At 37.3% G+C, this 22,534-nt stretch overlaps 1 protein-coding gene across 3 annotated transcripts in view; it reads left to right on the forward strand.

Annotated features, from left to right (window-relative positions):
• The window catches only part of LOC149566436 (Metallopeptidase M24 family protein), a 153,123-nt gene that overhangs the window by 57,337 nt on the left and 73,252 nt on the right, over positions 1 to 22,534 (forward strand). For all 3 annotated transcript variants that reach the window (XM_089819789.1, XM_089819791.1, XM_089819790.1), the window contains one exon: positions 9,867 to 9,994. In XM_089819789.1, coding sequence (XP_089675915.1) covers positions 9,867 to 9,994 — 128 coding nt within the window. The remainder of the gene's footprint in view (positions 1 to 9,866; positions 9,995 to 22,534) is intronic.

The raw sequence follows: 22,534 nt of genomic DNA on the forward strand, positions 1-22,534 counted from the left end.
TATGATGCTTTCAAAGTAATGGATACTTCGGTGTATTAGAATATTTCTAATAATGCTCTATCTATCGTATGTAGATTAGTTTCTAATTTTTGTATATACGTTTTGTATATATGAGCTTGTAAGCTCATTGTAATTCATTCATTGATTATTCAATATACAAGATAATCTTTCGATTATTTTATGGTATCAGAGCAAATACTTCAAATTTTTTTGAAAATTTATAATTTCTATTAAAATTATTTGTTATGATTTTTCAAAATTATTTTTGATCTTTCACAAACAACCCGGCAAGGGTTTCTAATCACGTTTTCAATGGTATTTGGCGTGGACAATTATGGTCATTTTTCTTTGCAACTCGCGTTTTGGATTCGTGCCCTAACTGTGACTTCTACTGCACGTTTTTTTCTCCTAATCACAATTTTCTGCATCTCATATTTCTGGGAACAATCGTAGCTTCAAAGGCTTCCAATCGTGGCCACAAATCAAGCCCAGTCCACGCGATTTGATCATAGAGAAGATCTCCACGAAATCGCGATTTCTTGGTGACGTTTTTTATAAAAACGAGTTTGTCTGATTTTTTTTGCTCCGAGCTTACCTGTTTGTGCCTCATTGGGAGTTCTTCACAACCCAACACGTGTCTAAGTTCACAAGAAGTTCTTTGTGAAAACAAACCAGTCGTTCTTTGTCTGCAAAATTCCTTTTTTTTTGCATATTCGACCTTTCCAACCGACAACTAGGGTTTTGCCTGAAACCTTATTTTTGTGGTCCGAATTTTTTTTATTGCAAATTCTTGGTGGGTTTTTCGAGAGCTCAACTGGGTTGTCCATTTTTCTAGGTGCCTCAATTTTCGAGTTAGTGGATCCAGAAACTGACAACATATTCCTTCTAAGTTTTTCGAGCTCTTTTCTGGGTCACTCTAATTCTTCTAGGTACTCATTTTTTTTGGGTCAACCTAGGCCCTAAACATTACCTCGAACTTCGTGCAAATGGCATCCTTGACCAACTTGATGCTGGAAAATAGTCAACGGTTTAATGGCACCAATTACAACCCTTGGAAGCAACGCATGTTAACCATCTTCAAGTATTGTCGTTTTTGATGCACTTGTTCTAGGTACAGAAACTCGTCCTACCCCCACTGGCACGCCCGGTGGGACCTTCGTTACAACAAATCAGGATAAGTTACAAATGATCAGCTACCTCAGATTCCCTCTGGCAAGTCGGTTGCAAACATCTGGAAATATTTAAAGGAGCTGCATGAAACATTCGACAAGAATCGAGCATTCTTTCTGAAGAATCAATTGTTTTCCATTATGACGAATGAACGTATGTCCTTATAGGAACATCTCACGAAGATTAAGGACATTCGTGATTAGCTTAAAGCCATCAATTGGACAATGGAGGAAGAAGATATGGTAGTTATTACCGTGAAAAGCTTGCCAAAATCGTATGAGCATTTCATAGAGACTCAACATTACCTCAACTAATGTTGATTTGAAATTCCCAGAGTTGTGCACCAAACTCCTATAGCAGGATCGCTGGAAGCAGTAGTTTGGTAGTCGTGCTTCCTCACCCTTGTCAAAACAAGCCTTTGCAGCTAAGTTTCAGCCAGCTCGGTCATTTTCATAGGGTAGTTCCCATCAATCCTCAGGCAGTTTTCAGCAGAAGAGTGTTCAGTGTCATCACTGCCGTAAGTACGGCCACATGAAGAAAGATTGTCATCGGCGACTCGCTTCTGAACAGAAGAAGTTGGGAGGGTCCAATCAGCAGATTGGTATGGGAGGGTCCAATCGGCAGGCCAATGTTGCCGAACATTCTGAGACAAAGGAGTCAGTGTTCTACGCTTTTATGGCTAAAAGCCCTTTCGATTCAGCCTGATACTTTGCTTGGTATATTGACTCTGGTGCTTCACGTCATTTCTCTCATCGGTGTGATTGGTTTACGGATTTCTATCCATACAGTGATTTAGTTGTGTTTGGCGGAGGAGAGTAGTTCAAAATTATTGGTAGAGGAAATGTTTAGATACAATCTAGTGGGTGTCACGTTCTTGGTATGGCACTCAATCTTCTCTTTGTGAGTCAGATCATGAGAAATTCTCCTCAGTTGGATGTGGTGTTCAGTGCCCACAAATGCTCCGTTATTGATTGAGAGACTTGTCTTACTGTTGCTACTGGTCTAGAGGATCATGGCCTATATCGGCTTACTAACACTGGTGATTCTCCTGAAATAGCTATGGCAGCTCGTGATTTATCTCTCAGCACTTTGTGGCATCAAAGATATGGACATCTCAACATCTAGTCTCTCTCTCAGCTATCTCAGGAGGCACTTGTTTCTGGACTACCTTCGATTCAGCCGCAACATCTTGGAGTATTTGACGCCTATCAAGTTTGCAAACAACAACGGACTCCCTTCAAAGATGGAGATTCTTGGGGTGCCTCTCAGGTACTTCAATTACTTCATGCTGATATTTGTGGTCCTATGAATACATCTTCAGTTATTGGTTGCAAATATTTTTTTCTTATTGTTGATGATTTTAGTAGAAAAATGTGGGTGAACTTTCTTAAACAAAAATCAAATGCACATAGTACATTTCAGAATTTTAAGTTGTTGGTTGAAAACAAGTCTGGCTGCAGTATCGTTTCGCTTAGAACAGATAATGGGGGGGAATTTTGTTCTCATGCATTCTCCGGTTTTTGGGCTGAACATGGCATCAAGTGCCAATTCACCACACCTTACACTCCTCAGCAAAATAGTATTTTTGAGCGTCACAATTGTACAATTATTGAGATGGCTCGTTCTATGTTACAACATAGGAGTGTTCCTAATAAGTATTGGGCAGAAGCAATGTTTACTGCTGTCTACCTTCTAAATAGTTCCCCTACTTAGGCTGTCGAGAACAAAACTCCCGAAGAATTGTGGTCTAGTCGTAAGCCCAAGATCAACCACCTAAAGATTTTTGGCTCTCTTGCCTATGTTTGGATTCCTGATGCTAAACGTTCCAAATTAGATTCCAAGACTCAGAGACTCATGATGACAGGGTATACTGACAACCATAAGGCCTACAGATTGATAGATATCGACACTAATCATCTTATCTTTGGTTGTGATGTTTTTTTGGTGAAACTCGAGGACCGTTTCTGTCCTCTTTTGAGCAATGTTCTGAGGAACAGCTTCACAGTGTTCCCCTTCCTTTAGCACCATCTGATGGGTAGAATTATACAGATAATGCCTGCCCTGGGACACCTGATGGTTATCTTGTTGAGACTCCTGAGAATGATCCTCCTCTCGTTGTTGCTCCTGAACCTCTTCCAGCTCCTCCAGAGGTCAGCTCTTCTACTCTCCGACCCAAATGGTGGGTTAAAACTATTAGTGATCTAAGGGATGATGAGCTCATCGAAGGCAGAGTTTCTTGAAATAAGTGCAAACAAACAGTTAACTTTGTTCTTATGGCTAACATTCATAGTGTTTATGAGCCCTAGACTTATTCCAAGGCTAAAGGTATTCCTGAATGGGAACAAGCTATGGAAGCTGAACTTCAAAGCATTCAGAAAAATCAAACTTGCGTTCTTTCTAATCTTCCTGCAGGGAAGAAGCCCATTAGTTGCAAATGGGTATACAACGTCAAATATAAAGTTGATGGCACCTTAGACAAGTATAAGGCTCGTCTTGTTGCTCGAGGGTTCTCACAAAGGGAAGGTATTGACTATGAGGAGACTTTTGCTCCCACAGCTAAAATGAGTACTATACGACTTGTTCTTGCTCTAACAACTCAGTTCGGTTGGAAAGTTCATTAGATGGATGTCAAGAGTGCTTTTTTGAATGGTGACTTACAGGAAGAGGTGTACATGACGCAACCTTCTGGATTTAAGGTTGCTGGTCAAGAACACAAAGTCTGTAAACTTGTCAAAGCTCTCTATGGTTTGAAACAAGCTCCTCAAGCTTGGTACATGAAAATTGATAAATATTTAATCGACCGTGGTTTTCATCGGCGTCCATCGGATTCAAACCTATATATCAAACATGTAGGTGATGATGTCTTGTTTATCGTTGTTTATGTCGATGATTTGATCATCATTGGAAGTTCAACACATTTGATCGCGGAAATCAAACAAGATTTGTGCAGCACTTTTGATATGACAGATGGGACTCTTGCTCTATTGACTCGGAATTGAGGTTTGGCAGACTGAACACAGTATCTTTCTTTCTCAATCCAAGTATGCTAGAAGTCTTTTGGATAGGTTCAGAATGCAGGATTGCAAACCTGCTCTCACTCCTATTGAACCTGGGCTCCAATTATCCACTTAGTCTGATTCACCTGTTGTAGTTGAATCCTTGTTTAGACAACTAGCAGGTAGTCTCATTTTTCTTACTGCCACCAAACCTGACATTAGTTTTGCTGTAAGCTATGTCTCCCGCTTTATGATAGCACCCAAGACTGATCATTGGACAGCTGCAAAGCATGTCCTACACTATGTGAGTGGTACTCTTGATTATGGTCTTCTATACACTCAAAAGTCTGATTCTACACTATGTGGCTACACAGATTCAAATTGGGCGGGCTCTGTTGATGATCGTAAGTCTAGCACCAGATATGTGTTTAATTTAGGATCTGCTGCTGTGACATGGACTAGTAAGAAGCAACAGGCAATGACCCTGTCTTTGAATGAAGCAGAGTATCGGGGAGCAGTTAAGGCAGCTTGTGAGGCAGTTTGGCTTCGGTGGATGCTTGTAAATATCCATGTTCCTCAATCAGGACCAACTCCTATATTCTGTGATAATCGGGGAGTACTCAAATTGGCAAAGAATCCGGTCTTCCATGAAGGAACCAAGCATGTCGAAACACATTGTCATTACATTTGTCAGCTGGTTGAAGACAAATCTATTCAGTTGCTGTATGTTCCCACCTTAGAGCAGTCTGTTGATATCTTCACCAAGTCTCTCGGTTCTGATAAATTTGTAAAATTCAGGGAGGCTATTGGTGTTATTGATAGATTAAGCATTATGGGAGGGTATTAGAATATTTCTAATAATGCTCTATCTATTGTATGTAGATAGTTTCTATTTTCTGTATCTACATTTTGTATATATGAGCTTTTAAGCTCGTTGTAATTCATTCATTGATTATTCAATACACAAGATAATCTTTTGATTATTTTACATTGTTGGTTCTTCATGGTGAATTACATGTTATTGCTTTGGAGTGATGCATGGTTTCCTCAATCTTTCACTTGGAGTAGATTTATTTTCATATTGGATTAGTTTAGTTGAATAGAAGTTGTTGTGGGTGTTTATTTGCTTGACTCGAACAAATCAGGGCCGCTAGCCTCTTGCTGATGGTAGGAGTGCCTTGTGTGGTAAGCCGATGGTTGAATGCACTTAACTTAGGTTGACGTTGAATCTTTAGTTTACATCCATTTGATGGGATTAGAGAGGAGATATTGATTTGAAAACCATTTGAGTGTTCCTTAGAAGCTTGCACTAGGTGGGTGGAGTCACAGGTGAGATTATATCTAGTAGAGTCCAAGTCATCCATGATTCTTTGCATTCACATTTAGAAGTAGAAGTAGAAGTTATGAGTTTAAGTTGGAGTTGATGTGGAAAAATTGGAAAAGCAGAACCTATTTTCATTGCACATTGTGAAGCTAAATCTTTAGGAGTGGAAGAGTTGTTATCCATTGAATGAATAGCATAAGTCCCTTTGTGATAACCAACATATCACAGCACAAACTGAGTGAAGCTCACAATTAAGAAGGAACCTTGAAGTCATTTGATGATCTTACTTTGCAAGCTTAACATGAGAGATAACCTTATATCAAGAGAGGATTAAATGTTTTGTGTTTCATCTCAAACATTAAGTATTGATTCTACACGTTGTAGTGGAGCAAAACTCACATCAACATTGCCCCTATAGTTGCTTCTCATGTGACTGCTAAATAGATTGAATCTGTTGCCTAGTAGATAAGGTAGTAGGCATTTCAATGCCCCAAAGCTTGTTGAATTCAATTTTGTAACACAATTTTTTTTTGTGGCTCAAAATCACATACTCCCACACCTTTTCCCGTCCAAAAGAGTACGTGTGCATTTGCTCTAGTGATGCTATCAAACTATTTTGTACCACATGTTGCATTTCCTCTTACTTTTGTCACCACCTACTTGTGTTGGAGCATCTATTCTCGTTACAAATTGTGTAAGAGGTAATTTTGGATCATATTTACCCCTAGCCCACTTTGTCAAAAGTGTGGAGGGGCAATTTGTAAATGGTGAACCAAGTGGCCAATTATCTATTTATTGAGATTTTGTTTGCTTATCCCCCTTACTGCTCTCATCATCACGCTCAACCTTAGGTTCATATTTTTGGCTATTATGAAAATGAGTTTCCAATTCCATCTCATCATCACTGCCACTTGTTTCATGACTATGGGAGTTCATTTTGACATTGCATTTCACCAAATGAAAATAAAACAATATTTCAGCTTACGCCTTTCTTTAAAATAACAATTTTTTCTGTCAAAATTATAGCACCAAGAATTTATAATTGAAACAACAAGAAACCTCTTCAATCTAGAAATGACATATAAATACTATAACAAATAGAAATAACAAGAAACATAAAACTAAAAACGATGAAAAATCAGTGAAAAACCCTACCTTTTGCTTGAAAAATCACTTCAACAAAGTGAAGAATCTTCTTCTTCCTTGGTACTCCTCTTTGCCTTGCAATCACTTTTTTCACCCTCACATGCTCCCTTTTCTCAACTCTTCACTCTTGTTGTTGTTGTGACAAACAATAACAAACCCAAAATGAATGCAAATGACACCGCATAGTGAATGCAAGCAATATAACACATTTGATGGGCCCCACATATTTTATGGCTAAAAAAACTACTAGGATTAAATAGAACTGTTTTTTTTTTTAAAATTTACTTTTACTTTATGCTGAGATGGGGGATGTTTGGTTATCCCTTGGAGAGGTCGAGGGATGCATCCTTGTCCCCTTGTCCCCTCAAGAGACACCGAGACTTCTCCCTGTCTCCTCGGGGACAACAACCATTTGGTGCCGCCACTGGAGATGTCGGAGCGATGTACCCTTGCCCTCACGTGTCCTCGTCTCCAAGACAGGGGGATTTTTTTTTTGGGGGGGGGGGGGAGGGGACGTGTTCCTGTGTTACTCTAGGAAAAAACTCTAAAATGTAGAGATTTTTAATGATTTAAAAATTGTTCCATGCACCCTTTATTAAACAAAACTTAAAGACACTATAACATCATCAATATAAGCTACTTTTATCACATACATAAGCTAGGAACATAAGTCCACATATTTAAAATGTAAAGTGTAGTTGAAGGAAATAGAAAACATAGATATATAGAAATGTAAATGTCGTTGAATGTATGTAAAATCTATGAAACCCATGACATCAAATGTTCCATGAAACACATGTAACTATAAAGTGTAAACAAAAACAAGTCTATGGCCCAGGCTCTAGCTCAAGCCTCATCCTTATCCCCGAACTTAGTCTCAGAGTAGTCTGTTTGCCTCCTACAAAGGCGTCTAAGGTAGGTTTTGGAGGACTGAGGAGCCATAGTCTCTGCTTGTGAGGTCCCACAATGATCAATATCAATATTGCATGTGCTTGTGCCTGAACATGTTGTATCCTCATCTGCCATAGACTGAACAATCTACTCAGACTCTGGATCAATCTCCACTAGTGTGATCAGAGAGGAGTCAGTGTCCAAAATTTGTCTTGTCCTAAGGCAGAGGTTGTAATGAACAAAGACAAGATCATTCAACCTCTCCATTGACAATGTATTACACCTCTTGGAGTGGATGTGCTCAAACATAGACCAATTGTGCTCACACCTAGAAGTGTTGCTTGATTGACTCAAAATATAGATTGCAATTTTTTGAAGGTTTGGGGTTGAGGTCCCATACATTTGTCACCATCTATCTGAAATAAGGAAAAGGAAAAAAAAAATCTTATTTATAACTTTTAGGCTAAATTACAAAACAAAAATTAAAATGCATCACATATAAGCCATCAACTTACGAATAAATTTCTACCTGGCTACAATTATGTTAGAGCATCTATGCACGTCTTTTGTGAGAAATTTAGCCCTTCTTCATTATTATATTTATCCAGCTCAATCATTGTAGTTGAGGATTTGCCAATGCTACATATCTTTTGCAGCCTTGTATATAGGCCACTAGGAACCTCCTCATCCGCCTTGAAGTGAGGATAGAAACGAAATGCCGGGTTGAGGTAATAAGTTTCTGCATGGATGGGCTTGTGAAGTTAGCTTTGCCATTTCCTATCAATGATCTCCTAAATGGGACCATACTTATAGTCAACCCCTATATAACTTGATCTAAATGCCTCCTTGGCCCTATCCATGCCCTCATATATGTAGCCCATAGAGGGCTTCTCCCCATGAACAACTCATAGGAGAATGAGGGGCTTATTGACCTGCATATAATGTTAAAAACAACAGTTAAGTCACAAATTAAATAAAATATGAGCAAAGTTGCAAAAAAAAATATGCATATAAATTTAAACTAAGTTATTAAATACTAAATACTAAATGTGGTTTCTCATAAATGGGTAAAGTAATGACTTCCGCATTTCATTTTGGTTTCTTGGAAAAAGATAGTGACAGATAGATGTTATTTATAATTCCTTTCAGTGGCTGTTCAAACCTGCCATCAACATAGTCAAGCACATCCTTGATTGTACATTGCTGTTTTCCCTCTTTCATTAATTTAGTCAATAATAATGTATTGTCAACTTTGTGGTGCTTATCTGTTACTGCTTAATGCACATATCTGCATCATGCACTCGTTATTTAGAAAATCTAGGATAATTCCACTATCTATATTATAGAGTTACACTATAATAATTTGTATGTCAATGGGCTATCATTAAAACCCATTTACAGCATATACATGCATCATCCACACATTAGAAAAAATATTGTCACCATTTGTTTCCATTTAAAAAATACATTAGTTCTTATACATCAGATATTATGCTTCTCCCACACAGAGCCTGGGAAGAACCTTCATAATATGCTTAATTTATCAACACAAATATACAATTCTTTGCATCTCTGATTCTAGTATCTCTAATTCCAGATTTAAGACTGTGCAGGATATCTATACGCTGATTTTACTTACTGCTTCTTCTTTTTTTTGGATTCTTGGAAGTCATCTTATTAGAACTATTTTCTTGTAAATCAACATAGAACTTATTCATATTGGTTTTCTCTTCATCAGAAACATGGTAATACACTTATAATTTACATATAGTGTTTGGAATATCATATTTATGAAATATTGCTTCTGGATTCGATTGTGCCAGAACCAAAATTTCATGACAAAAATAGATTGTGGAAATCTGATAATGTTAATATCATATTTAGTCATGTGCAGGATCCACTATATGCTATTTTTAGTTTTTTTCTTAATCATACGTGCTACTTTTTGTTCTTGATTCTTGGAACCCATCTAGTTATAAGGATTTGCTTGTTAAATCTTACATGATACTTATAAATAATGGTTTTCTCTTCTTTACAAGCAATGTAAATATTCTTGTAATTGGAGATACATTTCTAGATGCAATAGTTACTCAAAGTGGTGAAATTATCAATCCGCTTGAGAAATAAAAAATTGTAAGTGGCATGTTTCAAATTTTACTTTCTTAAAATTGCTCAAGAAGTTGTAATTCTCCATATTTTAAATCTGGTTGAAGATGTGATAATTCAATAAGGGGGCAAACATATAAACAAGTTTATTAACTTGTCTATGAAATTTACTTTAAGAAGATTTTTTTCAGTTTTAAGCTTGGGTTTGTTGGTCACTATAATTTCTTGGCCAGGTGATGCGCAAAACTAGAATCGGGATGAAGGAGTATCAACTGGAAAGTACATTCTTGAACTACACCTATATGTATGGGGGCTGTAGACATTGCTCCTATACCTGTATTTGTGCAACCGGAGAGAATAGGTAATAATCAGATCTACAATTACTCTATTAATGGGAAAAAATGTTTCTTCGGCTTATATCATTTTGTGTCTTGAAGTCTCAAAAAGAGCTTAATGACTTAATATATGCTGCTCCTAGATTTCGATTTCATATTCAAAATATTAAAGAGAATGTTTTCTAGTAGTTAATGGCCATATATAGATAATTTCTATGTAATACTCAATGCACAAGGACAAGATAAAGAAAGTAATAGACTATATCAGATTTAAATTTAGAAAATCTTGTCCTTTTATTTTATCAAATTCACATGTGTTGGTTACCTCTCATCATTTAGTCATATACGTCACAAACTTTTTGGTTCATTTCCTTTTAACATGTGTTTTTGAGATGAGACTCTTCACAACAGCATATGTAATTATAATCATAACCAAATTCATGAAATTCTAAACCAAGAGAGTCTAGTAAAGCTTTGAAATTTTTTTATTTTACACATTCATGTAGAAAGGGTTGTGCTTGATTATTTTGAAATGTTGGGTTTTCAGTGTGGAGACCCAAGTTCAATTCCTCAAAGGGACATCTACATGTGGAATTCTGAGTGGTGTCTCTTGGTCTTCCGTTATTGGCTTCTAAAATGGAGGCGTTTCTAATAAAAATGGATTTATATGTTGTGATTATTGGTCTTCCATCGGTGATTTGTAATGTGTTTAATTGTAAGGAGCTTCCATCAGTCCAATGTTGATGCTCTCATGAGCAATATATTTGTAATCGATCTTCAATTCAAGATATTATATATCCCAATATTGGCATCTATCTCCATAAAACACTATTAAATTTTCCAAAACCTTGTAACTCCCCAGGTGCCAAAATAAAGTCACTTTATGAAACCAGCTTAAGTACACTTTAACCACCTTTATGTCATTATATCATAAAGTCATTTAATATTATTATAGTCAAACTTGTCTTAACTGTAATAATTTTTCATTAAATTCATTGAAGTTTTAAATGCTTGATGATTGCCACTACCAACCCATAGGAATAATCCAAAATAATCCATCGACTTTCCAAATATACATATGATGCCAATTGATCACCTTGGAGACTTACTATAAATATTAAGTATGAGAAAAACATCCAAGTGACTTACTAAAAATAGTAAGTACACATTAAAATTGTCTTGAATGACCTCTTGAAGGCATACCACAAGTAAAATAGGACAGTGAGCTGATTAATACTGAAATAAGTACCGAAATTTAGGGACATTACATGTTTTCAATTAGGGCCCGTTTGGTTGCTGGAATAGGAATAGGAAATTAGGAATACATTTTCTATTTTCCCATTAGGTGTGTCAATTGTGTTAATGTTAGTGTAGTTTCAGTCGGATAATATTGCACCGAAGATATTTGTATTAAATACTTTGTGTATATATGAGATATATGCTTAATTTATTTAATGTATATATATATTATCTTACTCTTAATCATGACAATAAGTAAAAAGTTATTGATAACTAATGAGAGTTAAAGAGACATGTCTCTACGGAGACACTTCTCTTAATATTATATACATATGCTTTTAGAAAGTAACTTGAAACACAAAAAGTTCTACAAGTGCTATTACAAGTTACAGCATAATGGAGAACTTGGGAAACTTAACATGGTATAAGAGCCAGATTATTTTTGAAAAATATAAAACAATGTTAAATTTGAAATATTTATATCTACCACCAAGTAAAGCAGAAGAACACTTCATTTGGTAGAAGGATATACGTCTATATATTGTGCAGAGAAGTCAGTATTGGAAATTGATCAACATGGTAAATTACAGTCTCCCTGACTGACAACAAAGATACAAAGTTGTCATCACATATAATAAGGACCTGTATTTTGAAGACTTGGTGATATTTTTGTGGTGATCTTTTGTCACCTCAATGCCAGAGTCTAAGCGGATCCCTCACTTGGCTCGCATTAGATGATACGTGACTATGGACATTAACTTATATATAGATGAGATATTGGAATAAGTTATTTAAGCTAATTTTTTTTACCTGGTATCATTTTTCATCTCATTGTTTGGCCCAAGCAGAGGAGGAAACTTCATTAATATGTATTAGTCATTAAACTTAAGCAGTTTGTGTTGTGTGGGAGACTGCTGGATCAAAGCGCATAAAACAAAGGATTAAAATCATCTTTGGCGACTATGCTCCACGCACTCTCTTGATCAGGTGCTCAAATTCATGCGAGGAAGATAGAATGATATTGATATCATTCATGACAATTTAGGAAAAATTGTTGGGCTTCAACGGTGATGTTACCACAAAGAATAGAGGACCTTGAGTTTGGAAATAAGAAAAATGGAATAAATTGCTATAAAATGGTTGATTATATGAGATATATGCTTAATTTATTATATATATATATATATATATATATATATATATATATATATATATATATATATATATATATATATATATATATAATCTTGCTCTTAATCTGACAATAAGAAAAATGTTATTGATAACTAAAGAGAGTTAAAGAGACATGTCTCTACAGAGACACGTCTCTTAATATTATATACATATGCTTTTAGAAAGTAACTTGAAACACATAAAATTCTACAAGTGCTATTACAAGTTACAGCATAATGGAGAACTTGGGAAACTTAACATGGTATAGATAAGATAAGATAATAATATTAATATCCACGAAAAACCAACAAGGTTTATGGACTTAGCATACAAACAAAAGAGCCGGCCAAAGCATAAGTATAAGAGCCAGATTATTTTTATAAAATATAAAACAATGCTAAATTTGAAATCTTTATATCTGCCACCAAGTAAAGCAGAAGAACACTTCATTTGATAGAAGGATATACGTCTATATATTGTGCAGAGAATTCAGTATTGGAAATTGATCAACATGGCAAATTGTAGTCTCCCTGACTGACAACAAAGATACAAAGTTGTCATCACATATAATAAGGACTTGTATTTTGAAGACTTGGTGATAATATTTTTGTGGTGATCTTTTGTCACCTCAATGCTAGAGTCTAAGAGGATCCCTCACTTGACTCGCATTAGATGATACATGACTATGGGCATTAACTTATATATAGAGGAGATATTGGAATAAGTTATTTAAGCTAATTTTGTTACCTAGTATCATTTTTCATCTTGTTGTTTGGCTCAGCAGAGGAAAAAACTTCATTATTATCTATTAGTCATTAAACTTAAGCAGTTTGTGTTGTGTGGGAGACTACTGGATCGAAGCGCATAAAACAAAGGATTAAAATCATCTTTGGTGACTATGTTCCACGCACTATATTGATCGGGTGCTCAAATTCATGCGAGGAAGAAAGAATGATATCGATGTCATTCATGACAATTTGGAAAATATTGTTGAGCTTCAACGGTGATGTTACCACAAAGAATATAGGACCTTGAGTTTGGAAATAAGAAAAATATAATTAATTGCTATAAGATGGTGGATATATTAACAAGTCATAGATGCATTGTTGATGTACATTGGTTGGTATATTATTCTTCATTATAATGAAAAGCGAGGAAGTATTGCGGGAGATTGGTGATACAGTGGTCACAAAATAGGGATATGCATTTACAATGCAATGAACAGCAAAGGCAATCTCAAACCTAATGATTTTTAGGAAGACCATTGAGGAATGCGATTTTATATTTCAACTACAATGACGTACAAGGAAAAGGCGCTTCTTCAACGTGTATGTAAAGGGGATCAATCTTTGGAAGCTAGCATGGTCAAGACTCAAATGCCTAATTGTCTACAAACACTTTAATGGTGAAATGGTTGTCACCAATGCTTACTATAGATACGTTTCATGTTCAAATGGAAGATCAACTGATCTAGCCGATTACCATTTACATTGACGAGGAAAACTGATTTCATTGAAATAATTAATAATTCAATGATATAAATCAATCTAACATATCTTCAACTTGTAATTTCAAATATCATAAAAGTAAAATATATGTTACCAATAGATGTTGAATGTGTAACTTATCTCGGTCTTGTGCATGTCTTGGCATTTGGTGGGAAGGGGGAACATTGTCAGGGGCTTAACCTCCCAACCGCGGACCCTTAAAATATCCCCACATAATCTCATCCGAGAAAGGCCCTCCCTACCAAGACTAAACATGGAACACCTTGTCCAGCCACTAAGCATCCTGGTACTTAATTTCACCACTCGACTTGACAACTTAGTATACTTGGACAATCATGAGCTGACTTGGATCTTTTCAATAACCATCTTAAAAGTTAAATGTTCATACATAGAAGTTCTAATTTGTTGTTACTTTCCTTTGCAGGAACCCTCTCCTCTTCACCCTCTTTCATTGGCTTCACTAGCCTAGGGCACATCCTTGGAGACTATTACATCATACTAAGTTTTTATCTCATGAAGTTCTTTGAATGATTTCCAACAGCTGATACATAGTGAGTACTCACAAGTTCACACGCATAGTCTCCCTTGATAAACAAACTTTGTTATAGAACTCTCTTAAGAAGATACTCAGTTTTCAGAAGAAAAAGAAAGAAATCATAAGGAGCCTCTGCATATCAAGCCCCAACGATGGACAACTATAAATCTTGACAAAGATGTTTTCAATGCAGCCGTAACATATTTTCATAGTAAAAATGATGTAAAGGAGACTTAGAATGTAAAGAAACATATGTTGATCGGAACAGACAATGTCTATGGTAAGTTTGGGTGTTGTATATGCCACCATGTGGCTCTGAATGGCCTGATATCTGATAGAACGGTGAGAAGGAAGGATGAGACAAGATAGTCAATTGGTAGTAAAAACTTGGTCTGCTGCAAAACACACAAATAAAAGCCATCTCTTGCATTGTATCCCGTGGAGCCTTGTAGCTCTTGACTCGATACCAATATGACAGTTTTAAAAAAGATCATCGGTTACAAGAATGGTTTTGAAAATTTGAAAAGTTTAAAAGATAGGTGTTGTTATGGAGGTGGCCACTGCTTATCAATATGGAGTTATAAAGATTATATTTCCATGGTTTAAAACAAAAAGCATTTATCTATATACATATATAAATATAATTATTGTGTCACAATGCTATTGTAATTTATCTATAGTTGTACCTATATGTGCACATATATCTATATACGTGTGCGATTTAGAGATTACATATAATTTATATTTTTTCTACATACGTACATGCATAAATATGTATATATACATATAAGTATAATTCATAGATATCATTAGAGTATCATGGTGACATCATGCATATATGTGTGTGTGTGTGTGTGTGTATGTGAAATTCATAATGTTGATCACTTCCGAGGTCTCAAAGCAAGAGAGGTAATAATTCTTATCATGATATAAAATGTTTAATATTTTTCTTGTTATAAAATTGAGCAAGTCTTGTGGCTCTGATACCACTGTAAGAATTCAAAGTCCGAGGAGTAAAAAGAAACACTCAACAAAGAAAGCAATCAATGCAAAGTGAGTCCATTAAAGCATACCACAAATTCAGTTTCCAAAGTAATGACATTGACAACATGTGCCAGATTCAAATGTGGAAAAGAAATTTCATGAATCACATTGATTTGCATATCATTTCATATTCATTCACATTTGTACATTCTAACCAAAAAGAAGGGCACGTAATAGCTAATGAGCGGAAATCTCAATCACCCAAACTAGAAAACTGGACAACAGATATAGTCTTTTGCTCAACGAAATACAATATTATTTAGGAAAGAGGAACTTGGAGTGATGTCTCTTGATCTGTGGCCTTCCAATCCCTTTCAGTGTAGTTTACATCTTACTCATATTCGATAGTAGTGATGCTTACAAGAGACTCTTAGTCCGCAACTAGGCTAAATCGGGTGTTGTGCTAGACTCAGGTTATCCTGGAGATTAGACTGTTGGTAATGCCCTACTATGCAACCTCTCCACTATGACATGACTGGAGGGGATAGCTATTAAGACCTCCCGATTGGTATTGACGTTGCCCGCATCCACCCACTACTGTATCACGCACGGTGTTGATTCCACACCACTACTAACCACCTGCCGTTAGTGACCTGACCTCCTCGAGTAAATTTTTGTGAGTTATACTAGTGTCACCCTCTGCTGTTACTGATACCATATACTTCCCACAACCACAGACGTATTGGAGACTGAGCATATGATTTATCCAACTAGTATAAAGAACTTACAAGTGATTCGACTATGACCTGGTTTGCTTATGAATGTTGGCTCTACTTTGAACAATGTGTTATGCTGCAAATTTGTACTTGGACCTAGAACAGTCTTCAAAGAGATATTGGGGCTACGTCCAATCTCCCAATTCTTCTTAAGGGGTTTCGTCCTTAAGAAAACCAGTCACATTTAAGCTACCAATTTCATCTTTCAATATGTTGATATATTTCATGGTGCCAACTAAAGAAAGCTCATTGCTTTTATAACCTCGATATGAGGGAAAGTGCAAACAACTAGGCATTGTGGGATAAAAAACTATTTTCGTCGTTTAGTCACTTAAGTTATTTTTTTTTATAAAAATGACTTTAAGTCATAAAGTAACTTTATAAATCCACTATATAAAATAAAGTGACTTAACTATAGAAAAGATACTCAACTTTAATATTTCCCCCGAATGAAACCAAATAAATTATGGATAGAAAGATAGACCAGCAAGGCTCTAGAAGATCTAACGCGGAGAAGGGGATATTACAGTCGTCCCTTCCCAATATTGCTTGCCCTCAAGCAATCTTAGTGCCAAATGCTGCAGGATTGATTCACTCTCCTAGGTGGCATCTTCATATGGAAAATCTTTCCACTGAACTAAATACTCCATGACGGATTTGTAATGCAACTTCCTCTCTCTGATCTCAATCATCTCTGCTGGAACCAAGCAATCTCAATGTCGGATGTTGCAGGATTGATTCACCCTCCCAGGTGGCATCCTCATATGGAAAATCTTTCTAGCAAACTAAATACTTCTTGACGGATTTGTTACGTAGCTTCCTCTCTCTAATCTCAATCACCTTGGTTAGAACCAAAACCAGTTTCCCTTCCACATCAAGTGGGGGCAATCCAACAGAAGGCACTATATGCTGACCATTCGCCTTCTTAAGGCAAGACACGTGAAAAACATTATGGATCTTGCTTTCACTTGGCAATTCCAGCTCATAAGCAACCTCACCAACCCTCTAGGTAATGCTATAGGGACCATAAAATCTAGGCTAAAGCTTTTCAGATCCACTCTTCTTCAAGGAACTCTGCCTGTAAGGTTGGAGCTGAAGATAAACCATGTCACCTAACTTAAAACTCCGCTCTATCCAGTGGCAATCTGCGTACATCTTTTGCTAATTCTGAACCTGTAGAATGTTACCTCGAAGAGATTTAAGGATGTCCTGTTGGTCCTGTATCCAATCTCCAGCTATCGATGCTCTGTTGTCCTATAAGGCCAGATCTACGAATGATAGTGGCTCGTTGCCATAGAGAGGTCGAAATGGTGTCATCCGGATGGACATGTGGTAAGAGGAGTTGTAGTAGTACTCCCCTAAATACAACCATTTAACCCAGGCTCTTTGTTGCCCCACTGCATAGTTCTGGAGATAACCCTCCACTTGTATATTTACTATCTTAGTCTACCCTTCCATTTGAGGGTGGTAACTCGTGTTGGGTATCAATTCCGTACTTGCCAATCTAAATAATTCCTGCCAAAAAGTGCTGAGAAATTTGCTATCCTTGTCACTCACAATGGTCCGAGGTAGGCCATGTAGACAAGAAACCTCTCAAAAAAACAACTTGGCAACCTAAGAGGCAGACCAGTTTGCCGCTATAGCATAGAAATGCGCAAACTTAGTCAATCTATCCACAACCACAAAAATGGAATCTTTGGCCTGAACTCTCGGCAACCCTGTAATAAAGTCCATGGAGATACCCTCTCATTTTTGTGTTGGAATCGAAAGAGTCTATAATAATTTAGCTAGAAATTCGTGCTCCAACTTGTTCTGTTGACAAATCCGGCATTCTCTAACATGTTGAAGGACATCATCCTTGAGGCCCTTCCATGAAAACCTTTCTCTGACTTATCTATAGGTTTTGAAAAAACCTGGGTGTCTAGCTGATGGTGCATCATGAAGGGCATTCATAATTTTTACCTTGAGCTTAGACTCGGGCATGAGGTAGATCCTATCCTTATAAAAATTTACATCATTGATTGCCCATCCATGATTTGACAAGCTTGAGTATTCTTAGAATATTCAACCAATAACTGGGACTTCCAATCTATTGATATTTCTGAAATGCCACAATACTCTACTACTGGAGATCTCATGGGAAGAGCATCAACAACTATATTGTTCTTACTCTTGACATACTCAATATCAAAATCATAGGCCCGAATCTTGCTGACCCACTTTTGTTGTCTTTCATTCAGATCCTTTTGTTCTAAGAAATATCACAAGCTGTTGTGGTCCATCTTAACCGTGAATTTTTCACCCACCAAGTATTGTCTAAACTTGGTTAAGGCATGCATGATGGCTAGCATCTCCTTGTCATAGGTGGAGTACAATCTCTCACTGTCCTTGAGCTTCTAACTCTCATAAGCTATCGAATGCCTGTCCTGCATTAGAACTGTGCCAATTTTATTTCCTGAAGCATCACACTTTAAGACAAAGGGCCAAGAGAAGTTGGGAAGTGCCAGAACTGGGCATGTGCTCATCACCTTCTTGAGCCTTTCAAAGACTACCTTTGCATCATCCGTCCATTTGAATGCCCCTTTTCGTTTGAGATCGATGAGGGAAGTTGTTGTCTGAGAAAAGCCTCTAGCAAACCTCCTGTAATAAGAGCAAAAACTGAAGAAGCCTCTCAAATCTAATACATTCCTCGAAGGCGACCAATCTAGGATTGCTTGTATCTTTTCCTGGTGTACCTGAACCCCATCTGCACCAATCACGTGCCCAAGGTGAAGAATCTCAGTCAATCCGAATTCACACTTCGATTCCTTTGCAAACAATGAATGCTCCCCCAAAATGCTAAGTACCTCATCTAAGTGTTGCAAATGCTCCTCCCAAGTCTTGCTGAAAGCTAGGATATCATCAAAGAATACCAACATGCTCTTGCACAACTGCTTTTTAAAAATATAGTTCATGCATGACTAAAATGTGGCAGGTGCATTAGTGAGCCCAAATGGCATTACCAAAAACTCATGGTATCCGTAGTGGCATCTGAAAATTGTCTTATGCATGTCCTCCTCACGAACACGTATTTGATGGTATCCAAATCAAAGATTTATCTTCGAGAAATAGATTGCCCCATGTAGTTCATCTAATAACTCATCAATGCGAGGAATAAGATACCTATTCTTAATGGTCCTCTTGTTGAGGGCATGATAATCAATACACATGCGAAGAGTACCATCCTTCTTCACCAAAACTACCGAAGAAGCAAAAGGGCTAGAGTTGGGTCTGATGTGTCCCATGTCTAAGAGTTCCTTAATCATCCTTTCTATTTCCTTGTCATAGTGGCTAGGATGACAATAAGGAGTGGTAATGACGGGCTTGGCGCCCTCCTCTAACTCAATGATATGCTCAAACCCTCTAACTATGCCCTTTAAACGAAAGGGGTGACTAGTGGGATTGCTAGAAAGGGAAGTTATAATAGGGGACTGTCTAGGAGTGGATTTCTTCTTCCTCTTTTTAAGAGATTGTTCCTCACTTCTTCCCTCATCGCTTCTTGCTTGTTGCTCATCCTCCTCTTTCGAAAGAACCTCAACATAATGTATTTTACCCTTACCAAGCCACCTGTGATCCGGTGTCCATGGCTCCCTACAAGTGAAACATAGCTTCTTCCTCCTCAATTCATTCTGTCTCAAAGTCCAACCTTGGGGGGGAAGTCTTTTGCTGATTCTTGTTCTTTTGGATCGAAGTGGACCCCTTATAATGTTTCGTAGGAGGTTGTAGAATCGAAGAAGGTGAGTCCAAATCATGTGCGATCTTAATAGCATCATCCAAGGTGTTTTGTTTAAGGACTTTGACCAAACCCCTAAATCTGTCTTGTAAACCCTCTATGGACAACATTACCTTACACTTTTCTGTCATATCTGAAACAATAAGCGAGATTCGTTGAAACTCATCAATGAAGTCATCTAAAGATCCACCCTGTCGCACTACGCGAAATCCCTATAATAGACCTCAATGTCCTTGTCAAAATGAGTGATCAACTAAGAGCTGAAAGTCTCGTAAGATGTAATGAAACCATGATCCTGGGTGACTAGCCCATGATGCCACCAATTATATGTTGCTCCCTCTAAATGCATTGTGGCAAATTTAATAGCTTATGTTTCTGACAGAGGTTTGAGTGTCAGGAATGTGTCTAACTTGTGAATCCAAACCCTAGCAAACGTTTACTGCTGCTGTCAAATTTGGGCAAGGATAACTTGTTCATGGCGTGCTTCAAGTCCCTATTCTGTGCCCTAGGCCTCCTGTCCTACTATGTCCTCTCTGACTCCCTTTTTTTATTCATGTATTGAATAAAGGTCAAATTCTGCTTAATCGGATCAGGAAACAAATCCCACTCATCGTACATAGCCATAACATTATCCGGAAGTAAGCATGTTGCTGCAGGTTGGGCTACCTCTTCTTCGGCATTATTCTTAATGAAAATGGGCATCAATGGCCTGTCAGTGTTATGTGTGGGGACCCTAGCAGCTCGAGGTGGTCTTGCCACACTACCACCTCCACTGTGACGACTTGGTGCTCTCCTGTTTATCGGGACTAGATGCTGCATAGTACTTGTCAGCTGCTGAAGTGCAGTAGCAATATTGTTATGCCCATCTCTAATAGTTTGCAAGGTTTCCCTCACTTCCCATTCTTGATCATTAGCATCTTGAGCCATTTGAGTGACCTATATCTATTTAGCCTGTTCAACTTGTATGTTTGTCTCAAGGGTCAACTCCTCATCAACTGTATAACTGTCCTCAATATCAATTTGGTCTGAAAATCCTGTCTGTTTAGGTCGGATGTGTTGAAAATTATATGGCTCCCTATTCATGCCTAGTCTGACATTTTTCCTGTTTTATCTAGCTTGCAGTTCTAATGGTTTACCCACAAGTTGGCAAGTCTTGTGGCTCTGATACCACTATAAGAATCCGAAGCCTGAGGAGTAAAAAGAAACACTCAGCAAAGAGAGCAATCAATGCAGAGTGAGTCCTTTAAAACATACCACAAATTCAGTCTCCAAAGTAATGACATTGACAACATGTGCCAGATTTAAATGTGGAAAAGAAAATTCATGAATCACACTGATCTACATATCATTTCATATTCATTCACATTTGTACATTCTAACCAAAAGGAAGAGCACGTAAGAGGTAATGAGTGGAAATCTCAATCACCCAAAGTAGAAAACTGGACAACAGATAGTCTCTTGCTCAACGAAATACAATATTATTTAGGAAAGAGGAACCTGGAGTGATGTGTTTGGGTCTGTCGCCTTGCAATCCCCTTCGGTGTAGCTTACGACATACTCATATCCAATAGTAGTGATGCTTGCAAGAGACTCATATTCTATAGGTAGGCTAAATTGGGTGCCATGCTAGACTTAGGTTATCTTGGAGATTAGACTGTTGGTAATGCCCTACCGTACATCCTCCCCACTGTGACGTGACTAGAGGGGATAGCTATTAAGACCACCTGATTGGTATCAACATTGCCCGCATCCACCCACTACTGTATCACACACGGTGTTGACTGCACACCACTACTAACCCCTTTTCGTTAGTGACCCAACCTCCTCGAGTAGATCTCCACGAGTTATACTAGTGTTACCCTCTACTATTATTGATACCATATACTTCCCACAACCACGAACATATTGGAGACTGATCATATGATTTATCCAACTAGTATAAAGAACTTACAAGTGATTCGACTGCTACCCAATTTGCTTCTGAATGTTGGCTTTACTTTGAAAATGTGTTATGTTGCAAATTCGTACCTGAACTTGGAACAGTCTTCGAAGAGATACTGGGGCTACGTCCAGTCTCCCAATTCTTCTTAAGAGGTTTTGTCCTTAAGAAAACCAGTCACATTTAAGCAACCAATTTCATCTTTCAATATGTTGATATATTTCTTGGTGTCAATCCCAAGAGAGCTCATTGCTTTTATAACCTCGATATGAGGGAAAGCGCAAACAACTAGGCAATGTGGGATAAAAACCATTTTCATCTTTTAGTCACTTTAGTTACTTTTGTTATAAAAATGACTTTAAGTCATAAAGTAACTTTATAAATGCACCTCATAAAATAAAGTGACTTAACTATAGAAAAGATCCTCAACTTTAATATTTACCCCGAACGAAACCAAATAAATTCTTGTGACTGGCTGGCATCCTCTGGGATAATGGAAATATAGACCAACAAGGCGCCAAAAGATCTAGCACAGAGAAGGGAACATTACAACTTCATATGAAATTGTAACAATTAACCATCTTACCATTACACATGATTGTAACTTTAACTTTACCTGTCAACAAACTTCACATGAAAC

Source organism: Cupressus sempervirens, chromosome 3, assembly GCF_028749045.1.
Source record: "Cupressus sempervirens isolate cs-2001-9-10 chromosome 3, ASM2874904v1, whole genome shotgun sequence".
In the NCBI taxonomy this organism is placed as follows: domain Eukaryota; kingdom Viridiplantae; phylum Streptophyta; class Pinopsida; order Cupressales; family Cupressaceae; genus Cupressus; species Cupressus sempervirens.